The 12,500-nt window shown below is 46.7% G+C and overlaps 1 protein-coding gene across 2 annotated transcripts in view; it reads right to left on the bottom strand.

Annotated features, from left to right (window-relative positions):
• Nucleotides 1-12,500, bottom strand: part of LOC132956334 (thyrotropin-releasing hormone-degrading ectoenzyme-like) — a 122,925-nt gene that overhangs the window by 97,914 nt on the left and 12,511 nt on the right. For both annotated transcript variants that reach the window (XM_061029713.1, XM_061029712.1), the window contains exon 3: nt 3,995-4,271. In XM_061029713.1, the coding sequence (XP_060885696.1) occupies nt 3,995-4,271 (277 nt within the window). The remainder of the gene's footprint in view (nt 1-3,994; nt 4,272-12,500) is intronic.

Here is a 12,500-nt window from a genome sequence, read left to right as displayed (position 1 = left end):
GTGGATTAGGACAATTCAGGAAGTGTTGCAGTACTGGAAACCAGTTTTGGTCTCCAGACCACTTTTTGAAGGTCTCAGAGTCATTAATAGTTAGATTTTTACCACCCGGTTCCCGGTGTTACGCTCTAAGTGAGGGACACGCCCCCTAAACACAAGGTGATGATGTTCCAGAGATACTTATGGTCTTGGTCTAGTCTCAGTCTCGATCCCTAAATGTCTTGGTCTTGTTTGGGTCTTTATAGTGAAGAGTATTGGGCTAAGTGGTTGTCATGGTTACAGGCTTCAATCTCTTAATATAAAGATTTTATGAAATGTCAACAAACATGACGCACATCATTTGAGACTCAGTTTGATTCAAACTTTCTCAGCAGGTCGATATCTCTGATTAACCTGATTATTAACTCTCAGAGAGACGGGAAAGAAATCAAAAAGTTTGAAACTTTTCTTCAGTTTCTTCCAGAAACAGATTTTAGAAACTCATGGGTAACCAAGAAGTGCCGATAGATAAATCTGTATTATTTGTTGGTGCCAGTTGGGAAATGTAGAAAAAAGAAGTCTGAAAAGTGAAGTCCAAAGCGTAAGTCCCTGAATCCATGGCAACAGAAAAGTCCCTGTTTTCATGGAGCCTGATTATCTCCCACACAGAACAAAGAAAATAATCAAAGATGATGTTTTTCTGCTCTTAGGGAACAAAGGAAAAGGCTTTCACATTCCTGGCACAGAGACGATGTTCACAAACAAATGTGCGCCTCGCTCTGAAGGCCTACAGGTGCAGCTTCTGCGACATCACAGACGAGGATCAAAACCAGCAAAGTGTCCCCGAGTCCGGTTTCCTTATACGGCCTGATCGCCTCTGATTGGTCCCTCGACACCTCCATGTTCTCATAATTAATCTGAGAGGACAGAAAGTCATGAAACTGAGTCGACCTCCGCATGGAAATAAAATAATTATCTGTCCTCTCAAGACACTGAAGCCTTATCCTGACTTCAAATCTTAATTACCGAGTTATCCCGAGACGACAAACGGCGCCATCTGGCTTGATGACGCCGTCTGGAGACGATCAACTCTTCAGACCCGTTATCTACTTGAGGCCAGCTGTCCCGTAGAACAGTCATTTCACTCAGAGAGTATCTGAAGGTATCAGGCTCAGCTTTATGAGAGCCCAGTGTCTTTGTATGCAGACGATGAACTGATTTCCCGGAGCGTGCACGACCTCTGTGTTCAAGATGGCCGATGGGGCCGATCATCTCCTTAAAGTTATGAAGTCTTCCGTCACAAACAGAAACCTGTTGCCCAGGGTAAGGGGCGAGGAGCAGAAGGGAGTGCACGTTAAGGTAACGGCACTGGTTGCTAGGTGAGCGAAACATCATGAGAACATCTCTCCTGTTCTACTCTTCAGTAGAAAGCGCTGACCTCCGTCCTGCTGAGGAGACGAGGGTGTGGCTTCCTCAGGACACAACAGGATGTGTGAGAGGCCAGAGAGGGGGTGTGGTCAGATACAGCTCATTTACATATTTAAAGGTACAGACACAGAAACAGCCTGTTCTGAGCAGGGCTGAAATAGAGGGGTTTATAGACATGATCAAATACAGGATCAGAGTGGATTTAGAACAAGAAACTTGTTTTGAGGAGCTCTGAGACTTATTTACACTGAAGAAGAGGAGGAGGATATGTCACCTTTAACATTCCAACAACGCACCATGTCTCCCACTATGACGGAGGACTTGAAGTCTTCTGGGATCTACGTAGGAGTCACTGAAGTTTTAACTTGGAGATAAGTTTGACCTTCATCAGCTGCCGTAGTACGGACACCGTTTAGAATACCTCAAACCTCAGAAACTATGATCTAGTCCTCGTCTGAAATCCACAGTTTGATGCTTTTCCAGCACAAACGTCCCTCCAGACTAAACCGCTGCTCCAAGATCGATTTCAATCCATGCACAAGAAAATCCTTGCAATAAAAAAACATCTTGGTTCCGACAAACGTCCTCCAGATCAAGATATCAAACCATTGGTTCTCATGGTTAGGGGGAAATAACAACACAATGACGACAAAGATAATGGCCGCTGCTCCTCCTCGTAGTTTGAGAAGACGAGCGAACAGGAAACAGTTTAAAGGAGATCTCTGATCCGTCACACACAGGTTTCATCATAGAGGGTTTGTATTCTCTCTCAGAAATAAGAGAGAGAAGAAGAAGAGGAGGACGCTGGCACAGAATCAACAGCATTTAGTGTTTGGTAGAGAGAGTCAGTAAAGATGTAATCACAGGAGAGGTGGCGTGCAGAAATGAGTCAGAGCGATCTCAAGAGGAGGAAATAATGAAGAGTTTGTAAAATACCTTCATCACATTCGACGGGCTCCGTGTGGTTATTTAATCCTCATGACTTTGATCTTAAACCAATTTATCAGTGTGCTTAATTACATTTCTCCTTTTTTTGCCTTTAACTGTTTTCCCGTCATCTGTTGATGAAACGGCGAGGCAGAATTCAAGTCGACTTATTGGGGGGTGTGTGAAAGATGGTAACCAGCTCCACCCACACGCTCAGATCGCTCTTCTAACGGTCAGTCACACCTGAACTGCTTGGACCGTTTGAACTCTGGTGACCTTTGTCTGAAAGTCTGTTTGGTTTGAACGCTGTAACAATCTCTGGACCAAAGAACCGAACCCTGGTCCGCTTGAAACCGGTGGTCTCAGTGCTCCAGAGTTCACTTCGCTTTAGGAGAGAACGCGATCTGAACCAAAAAAGGGAAGTGAACCAAACAGCAGTGCATTGTGGGTTGACTTTGGTTTAAACAATGTCAAATAGGATTGCAGAGCCTTGCTAACGTTAGCATTGCTAACACCACCAGCCTTCATTCCTCCCTGCAGGTTAACGTCCACGAGCTAAACGGGTTACTGATCTCAAAAGGGGTGCCCCAAGGTTTGATACTAGGACCTATTTTATTTTCCATTTATATCAATAACGTGTGAAAATTTGTCAAATGCCATGTATCACTTTTATGCTGATGACACTATCATCTATTGTTGCTCAGCATCTGTTGCACAAGCTTTTGAGTTTCTGCAGTCAGCTTTCAATGTTGTCCAGTCTCGTTTGAGGGAACTAAGGTTGGTCATAAACACTGATAAAACAAAGCTCATGTTGTTTTCACATTTAAGTTGAGAAACAACAAATGTCCCATTGATTTTAACTTCTCAAGGAAATGTGATCGAGCTTGTCAAAAGCTACAAGTACTTGGGATTTATTCTTGAGTGTGATCTGTCTTTTAAATCACATATTACCAATTTGGCCTCTAACTTAAGGTGAAGTTGGGATTTTATTACAGAAATAAATCCTGCTTTTCCCTCAGAGCGAGGAAGCTTCTTGTTTCATCAACCTTTATTCCTTTGTTGGATTATGGAGATGTACTGTATATGGGCGCCTTGGCCAAATGTTTAGTCATTGGACACCGTGTATCACTGTGCGTTGAGATTTGTTACTGGTTGTAGACGCTTCACTCATCACTGTGACCTGTACACTAACTCAGATTGGCCATCTTTGAAGTTGCGCAGGCATATACACTGGCTGAAGCTTATTTATTAAGCTCTTCTTGGTTTGGTGCCTTTTTACTTATGTTCATACCTTCAAAGAACCAGAAGCCACTACGCCTTGCGTTCCTGTGATGTCTTTAAACTGTCTGTGCCTCGTGTCCGCACTGAGCTCAGGGAAAGAGCATTTAGTTTTGTGCTGCTGCCCTCTTGGTCAGGTCACCCTGTGAAAGAGATCCTGATCTCAATGGGTTATTTATCTGGTTAAATAAAAATATAAAATGATCCAGACGTCACACGCCTCATCACCCTGTAAGTCATTTAAACCCTCAACGTGTTCAAAGACAACTCAGGTTCTGAACTACCTGACACCCACGATGAAACCAGGACAACAACAACAATAACAATAACAACAATAACAACAACAACAACAGCAGCAGTGGTTTGTTTTTGTGCTCAGACTCACCGTCACGCCGCTGTCGGTCTGCGTCTCTCTGTAGGTGAAGTTGCAGACGGCCCAGGCCAGGTAGTAGGTGGACATGCGCGGCGTGCGGGTGAAGTGGTTGGTCACCGAGCCGTCTTCATCCGACAGCGAGCTGCTCTCCACGGGCATGTTGGACAGAGACGTGTACTGAGGGTCATGGCTCAGCGTGAGGGAGAACGTGGCCTTGTAGACCGGCTCGTCGAAGCACGGGAACGCTTTCCGGGCGTGGATGGGACTGAACTGAGTCACAGCCAGGAACCTGAGGATCACAAAGAACTCTGTCAGAGTCACAGCCAGGAACCTGAGGACCACAAAGAACTCTGTTAGATTCACAGCCAGGAACCTGAGGATCACAAAGAACTCTGTTAGATTCACAGCCAGGAACCTGAGGATCACAAAGAACTCTGTTAGATTCACAGCCAGGAACCTGAGGATCACAAAGAACTCTGTCAGAGTCACAGCCAGGAACCTGAGGACCACAAAGAACTGTGTTAGATTCACAACCAGGAACCTGAGGACCACAAAGAACTGTGTTAGATTCACAACCAGGAACCTGAGGACCACAAAGAACTGTGTTAGATTCACAACCAGGAACCTGAGGACCACAAAGAACTGTGTTAGATTCACAACCAGGAACCTGAGGACCACAAAGAACTCTGTTAGATTCACAGCCAGGAACCTGAGGACCACAAAGAACTCTGTTAGATTCACAACCAGGAACCTGAGGACCACAAAGAACTCTGTTAGATTCACAGCCAGGAACCTGAGGATCACAAAGAACTCTGTCAGAGTCACAGCCAGGAACCTGAGGACCACAAAGAACTCTGTTAGATTCACAGCCAGGAACCTGAGGATCACAAAGAACTCTGTCAGAGTCACAGCCAGGAACCTGAGGACCACAAAGAACTGTGTTAGATTCACAACCAGGAACCCGAGGACCACAAAGAACTGTGTTAGATTCACAACCAGGAACCTGAGGACCACAAAGAACTGTGTTAGATTCACAACCAGGAACCTGAGGACCACAAAGAACTCTGTTAGATTCACAACCAGGAACCTGAGGACCACAAAGAACTGTGTTAGATTCACAACCAGGAACCTGAGGACCACAAAGAACTCTGTTAGATTCACAGCCAGGAACCTGAGGATCACAAAGAACTCTGTTAGATTCACAACCAGGAACCTGAGGACCACAAAGAACTGTGTTAGATTCACAGCCAGGAACCTGAGGACCACAAAGAACTGTGTTAGATTCACAACCAGGAACCTGAGGACCACAAAGAACTCTGTTAGATTCACAGCCAGGAACCTGAGGACCACAAAGAACTCTGTTAGATTCACAGCCAGGAACCTGAGGACCACAAAGAACTCTGTTAGATTCACAACCAGGAACCTGAGGATCACAAAGAACTCTGTTAGATTCACAGCCAGGAACCTGAGGACCACAAAGAACTCTGTTAGATTCACAGCCAGGAACCTGAGGACCACAAAGAACTCTGTTAGATTCACAGCCAGGAACCTGAGGCCCACAAAGAACTCTGTTAGAGTCCCTGAGAGGTCCTTCACCCAGCCCGTCTCCAGATCCTCCTGGGGGATTCTGAGACTAAGATCCCTCCAGCGAGATCTGGGTCTGACCTGGTGCCAACTAAGAAAACCTCTAAAGGGAGACGTCAGAACTGAATGTGGTCTGCCTCAGATCTAACCCCTCATGGTCCCACAGTCTGGGTCTGGTTAGGGAGGATTTCTGATGAATTTAAAGACCCAAACATCTGCTCCTCACGTTCTGACTGGCCGTTCACCAGCTCCGTTTTTAAACTGGAGTCCTGCATGAACCCTTCAAGTGAAGCGGGGGATTTTGTTTTAGTCTTTGAAGCTATCAAAGCAGAAATTGAAGGTGGATTCAGAGTTCAGGGGGTTAAAGGATAATCCTCTGACAGGTCGGCTGTCTCCACTTTTTACAGCAACACTTCCACTTATTCGGGTTTTCTTTTCACAGATAATCCAAAGTCAACAAAGTTTCTGTTTCCTGCTGATTTCTTTAAGTACATGAGTCTGTCAGTCACACGACAAGCACAGGAAGAAGAAATGAAAACTCCAGGAAATAAGCCGTCTGAAAAACTTTGTTATCGCAGCGCAGCATTTTACCCCGGCTGTTTGTGCAGAGATGAAAGGAGGAGGAGGAACAGAGGTGTGAGAGGAAGAAAAGGAAGGAGGACATGAGGGAACATGAGCACAGAAAGAAGAGAAGATGGAAACAGAAGAAAGACGAGGGGAAATATCAGAAGCTGCAATGAAGCACAAAATAATCCAAACAGAGGAGGTGCACTGGAGGAGAGAGGAGAGGAGAGGAGAGGAGGAGAGGAGAGGAGAGGAGGAGAGAGGAGAGGAGAGGAGAGGAGAGAAGAGGAGGAGAGAGGAGAGGAGAGGAGAGGAGAGGAGAGGAGGAGAGAGGAGAGGAGAGGAGGGGAGGAGAGAGGAGAGGAGAGGAGGAGAGGAGAGGAGAGGAGGAGAGAGGAGAGGAGAGGAGAGGAGAGGAGGAGGAGAGGAGAGGAGAAGAGGAGAGGAGAGGAGAAGAGGAGAGGAGGAGAGAGGAGAGGAGAGGAGAGGAGGAGAGGAGAGGAGAGAGGAGAGGAGAGGAGGAGAGGAGATGAGAGGAGAGGAGGGGAGAAGCAAGAGAAGATGACAAGGAATAGGGAGGAAAGACGAAAGGTAGAGGGGGAGTGGTAGAAAGAGAAGGAGTTAAGGTAAGGTGACAATGGAGGGAGGGGGGAATAAAGGGAGGGGGAAACAGAATAATAAACAGGGGGCGAGTGAGGCAGAGAGAGAGAGAGAGAGAGAGAGAGAGAGAATAATGGAGAAAGCCTGAGAGGGACGAGATAAAGAGAGAATCTATTAGAGAGAGTGAGACTGTAACACACACACATACACACACACATGAATGAATGGTGACATCCTGCAGGTTGCCAACAGTCGTCGCTGCCAAGGTAACGCTTGTCACCACAGTAATCCTGATTGACAACTAAGCCTACAGTGTTGCCCTCGACAACCACAGCATGTAAACACACAAACAAATAAACACACAAACAAGTAAACACACACGCTCGTGCATCCTGGGCTCCAGAAGAGGAGTGATCATCATTTCCTGCTATAATGTTTGCTATTATCTGGAGTGGAGACACCACAGAAGAAGAAGACGAGCAGAGGCATGTGAATGACACACACACACACACACACACACACACACACACACACACACACACACACACACACACACACACACACACAGAAACACACACACACACACACACACACACACACCTCATTCAGATTCAGAGATGTGACTGAAGGAAAACTGTTGAGTCAGGTGCTTTTCCGTGTGTGTGTGTTTGATTCCTATATCTATCGCACATCACTCCGGACACACTGATCTCTTTAAGCAACGGCTCAAATTGCAATTCCACGCTCTCACATTGAAGTGTGTGTGTGTGTGTGTGTGTGTGTGTGTGTGTGTGTGTGTGTGTCTGTGTATGTGTGTATGTGTGTGTGTCTGTGTGTCTGTGTGTGTGTGTGTATGTGTGTGTGTGTGTGTCTGTGTGTGTGTGTGTGTGTGTGTGTGTGTGTCTGTGTGTGTGTGTGTGTGTGTGTGTGTCTGTGTATGTGTGTATGTGTGTGTGTCTGTGTGTCTGTGTGTGTGTGTGTATGTGTGTGTGTGTGTGTCTGTGTGTGTGTGTGTGTGTGTGTGTGTCTGTGTGTGTGTGTGTGTGTGTGTGTGTGTGTGTCTGTGTATGTGTGTGTGTGTGTGTCTGTGTGTGTGTGTGTGTGTATGTGTGTGTGTCTGTGTGTGTGTGTGTGTGTATGTGTGTGTGTGTGTGTGTGTGTGTGTGTGTGTGTGTGTGTGTGTGTGTATGTGTGTATGTGTGTGTGTGTGTGTGGCTGCAGCTATAGTTACAGACAGGAAGCAGCTGAAGAGGCTGATTCATCATGTTTGGTGTAAAATATGCATCTGATGGAGGAGGACGTGGGAGTGAGAGGGGCGGGGGGATGAGGGGGGGGGTGGAGGGGATGAGGGGGGGATGAGGGGGAGATGGGGGGGACTTGTTTGATCAGATTTCAATTCTGCTCATTCATTTAGTGAGCCAGGGAGAAGTGAGGCTGGGGGGGAGGAGGGGTGAGGCTGAGGGGGGAGGCTGGGGGGGAGGGGTGAGGAGGGGTGAGGCTGAGGGGGGAGGAGGAGGGGTGAGGCTGAGGGGGGAGGAGGGGTGAGGCTGAGGGGGGGAGGAGGGGTGAGGCTGGGGGGGAGAGGTGAGGAGGGGGGAGAGGTGAGGAGGGGTGAGGCTGAGGGGGGAGGAGGAGGGGTGAGGCTGAGGGGGGAGGAGGGGTGAGGCTGGGTGAGGCTGAGGGGGGAGGAGGAGGGGGGAGGCTGGGGGGGAGGGGTGAGGAGGGGTGAGGCTGAGGGGGGAGGCTGGGGGGGAGGGGTGAGGAGGGGTGAGGCTGAGGGGGGAGGAGGGGGGAGGCTGAGGGGGGAGGAGGAGGGGGGAGGCTGAGGGGGGAGGAGGGGTGAGGCTGGGGGGGAGGAGGGGTGGAGAAGGTAAAGGAAGGAGGTTGTTGTTGTTGTTGTTAAAGTGTGGACCTGTTTCATCTATACCTTATTGTTTATCATTTCTATATTAAATTTGAAACATAAAATTCATAACTTTGTGTGTTTTCTAGTTTAAACATTTCTAGAACTTACTTCTAAGATATGAAACTGACTGAATAATTAATTACTACAAGTTATAATAATAAGGTGGTGCCCCAACGTTAAATAAAGATATAATATCTTAATAAATTAATTACGCTACACAGCGAATCAGAGGTCTCGCTGTGACATCATAGATCTGCACTGTGTGTGTGTGTGTGTATATGTGTGTATATATGTGTGTGTCTCTCTGTGTGTGTTCCTGTGTGTGTATATGTGTGTATATGTGTGTGTGTATATGTGTGTATATGTGTGTGTATATGTGTGTATATGTGTGTGTGTGTATGTGTGTTCCTGTGTGTGTATATGTGTGTGTATATGTGTGTATATGTGTGTGTGTGTATGTGTGTTCCTGTGTGTGTATATGTGTGTGTATATGTGTGTATATGTGTGTGTATATGTGTGTATATGTGTGTATATGTGTGTGTATATGTGTGTGTCTATGTGTGTATATGTGTGTGTATATGTGTGTATATGTGTGTGTGTCTCTGTGTGTGTGTTCCTGTGTGTGTGTATATGTGTGTGTATATGTGTGTGTATATGTGTGTATATGTGTGTGTATATGTGTGTATATGTGTGTGTGTCTCTGTGTGTGTGTTCCTGTGTGTGTGTATATGTGTGTGTATATGTGTGTGTGTCTCTCTGTGTGTGTGTTCCTGTGTGTGTGTATATGTGTGTATATGTGTGTGTATATGTGTGTGTATATGTGTGTATATGTGTGTGTATATGTGTGTGTGTCTCTGAGAGGAGATTCATTAAGTCTCTTCAGTCCTCTGCCATGTTTGATACGTTAGCCTCTGACACACTGCAGAGTATCGATCTGAAACATCTCATCTCAGCGCTGGATTACTCCATCAGCACGAGAGCTGCGAGTGGATAAGGTCGATCTGTTGACCAATCAGCTTCTTCTACCCTCCATTAAAATGTAGACACTCAGCTCACCTTGGTTAGCAGTGTGTCTCTCTTGTTAACACTCTGCTCCTCGCCGAGCGCCGCCTCGTTAGCTGCCTCACTGCTGCTCGTTAAAGATGGAGGCTCTGTGTCTAATGAAAGGTTCCTCTCAGGATGCTTTTGACGGGGGGGGGGGGGGGGGGGGGTATCTGTTAGAAGTCTGAGCTTCAGGAATGTTCTGCATCAAAGAAGAAGAAAGGATGCTGCACACTTTCTAAAGCTCACAGGGGCACATGGACTGTGTGGGTGACCAGCAGAGAGCGAGTCAGAGGCACATCGCTGGAAACAGGCGAGCAACGAAACAGAGCGCCGCGTTATTCAAACACGACGACGTCACGTTCAGATTGGAGAAAAGAGTTTCGTAGAAACATTCGTTTGTATCCACGCACCGGCTTCAGTTCATGAAGAGGAAGAAGCTGAATGTGTCTCTATTGGTGTTTCACTGAAAGGGGGAGGGTCCGGATTTGTGGATTGCAGCAATCAGAGCTGCCTCACCATCCGTTAACCGCTAACCGTTAACCGCTAACCGCTAGGCATTAAGACTTAGATTTACTTTATTGATCCCACAAGGGGAAATTCTGTTTTTACACTCTGTAAGTCATGAACACACACATGCAGAAACAGAATCTTATCAACATGCACTAATGGAGAGATGTCAGAGTGACGGAGCGGCCCACAGCGGGCACTCCTGATCTGGTGGTGGGGAAGGGGGTTTGGTGCCTTGCTCAAGGGCACCTTGGCAGTGCTCAGGAGTTGATCTGGCACCTCTCCAGCTACCAGACCAACTTCCAGATTTGGTCCGCACCGGGACTTGAACCGGTGACCCTCCGGTTCCCAACCCAAATCTCTACAGAATTACCGTTAACCACTAACCGCTAACTGTTAACCGCTAACTGTTAACCGTTAACCACTAACCACTAACTGTTAACCGTTAACCGCTAACCGTTAACCAGCCGATGAAGAGGAGAGGGAGATTTCTGGACATTAACTGTTAGCTGTTAGCTGTTAGCTTGTCCCCTGTGGACTCTTTGGTATCCAAGCTGTCCAGAGCGGCAAATCAAGGTGTTCATATTTTCACACTAACATGCTCAGAGTTTCTGAAAAAGGATCTTTTCACACTCGAGTCGCAGAATACATTCACAGTGTGAGAGAGATGTGAGCTAAAAATAGTGACTGTGTCAGTGTAGGGGGAAGGCAGCGCGGCGGCCTCTCTGCGATGCTGGCCTGTACATTAGTATTGATGTGTACGTTTAGATCCGGTGGTGATGTCAGACAGCAGGTCAGCGAGCACAGACGCTGACATGTCAGACTGGTGTCACTGGGAGAACGTTACATCATCTGCATAAAGATCAATACGCAGGTTCGCATGTGTGTCTGTGTGTGTGTGTGTGTGTGTGTGTGTGTGTGTCTGTGTGTGTGTGTGTCTGTGTCTGTGTCTGTGTGTGTGTGTGTGTGTGTGTGTGTGTGTCTGTGTGTGTGTGTGTGTGTGTGTGTGTGTGTGTGCGAGGGCTAATTAAATCTCTGCATCCCAACGTTTAAGCGTTTAATCCCAACAGGAGAATCACAGTAACTCTAGAACCTGTGTGTGTCTGAGTGTGTGTGTGTGTGTGTGTGTGTGTTTGTGTGTGTGTGTGTGTGTGTGTGTGTCTGAGTGTGTGAGTGTGAGTGTGTGTGTGTGTGTGTTTGTGTGTGTGTTTGTTTTTGTGTGTGTGTGTGTGTGAGTGTGAGTGTGAGTGAGTGTGAGTGTGTGAGTGTGTGTTTGTTTGTGTGTGTGTGTGTGTGTGAGTGTGTGTGTGTGAGTGTGAGTGTGAGTGTGTGTTTGTTTGTGTGTGTTTGTTTGTGTGTGTGTGTGTGTGTGTGTGAGTGTGAGTGAGTGTGAGTGTGTGTTTGTTTGTGTGTGTGTGTGTGTGAGTGTGTGTGTGTGTATGTGTGTGTGTATGTGTGTGTGTGTGTGTGTGTGTGTGTGTGTGTGTGTGTGTTAGCATTAGCGAGCCAGCTGCGTCAGGCTAATCCCTAAACTAACAGTGAGCTTTGTACACACTTCTCCGCAGTGTGTCTTTGAGCGATGAAGTCTCTGGATGCTGAGGTTGTGTGGATTTCACATTTTGAAGGCAAACGTTTTATTTTAAAGACAATTATTTGTTTATTTTATTTGTTTATTTGCTTTGCTGCTGAGTCATCAGCTTAGCATATTTATGAACCGACACCTTCAACACTGTTAGTCATACATTAGTATTCCTACTACATGTGGAGGAACGGGTTTATTTATGTGAAGAGAATATGTGACCTTTAAAATATTTGCATTACTTTGTGGTCAAGTTGTGTTGATGAAATCTGCTCATAGCAACAAGTGGACGTGTTGGTGTTATGAACGGTATGTGATGGTCAGGCTCTGCTGGTCCATCAGTGTATTGATCCAAACAGTCTGTGAACATCGGACCACTGCTGCTGAACACACAGACAGCAGACCTGAGCTCATGTTTTTATTAGCTCTGTTTGACAGTGAGTCACGTCTACCTCACACGTCAGACATCAACGTGTCAGACATCACTTTGCATCTATCAGCAGCTGCTGCAGGATCCATAAAACATCATCTCTGTCTTCAGTCAGAGGAGGCTGCACTGATCCCTCCTCCAGGACTCCTTCTCAAACCAGATTCTTCTATCTCAATGGAAAGACGTCTGATGAAATGAAGCTTCAATAAATAAAAAGCATCACCTGGTGTCACCTGGTGTTACCCGGTGTTACCCGGTGTCACCCGGTGTTACCCGGTGTTACCTGCTGTTACCCGGTGTCACC

This window comes from Labrus mixtus, chromosome 22 (assembly GCF_963584025.1).
Source record: "Labrus mixtus chromosome 22, fLabMix1.1, whole genome shotgun sequence".
NCBI lineage: Eukaryota > Metazoa > Chordata > Actinopteri > Labriformes > Labridae > Labrus > Labrus mixtus.
Note: the sequence above shows the minus strand (reverse complement) of the source record. Positions and strands in the feature narration are given on the sequence as shown.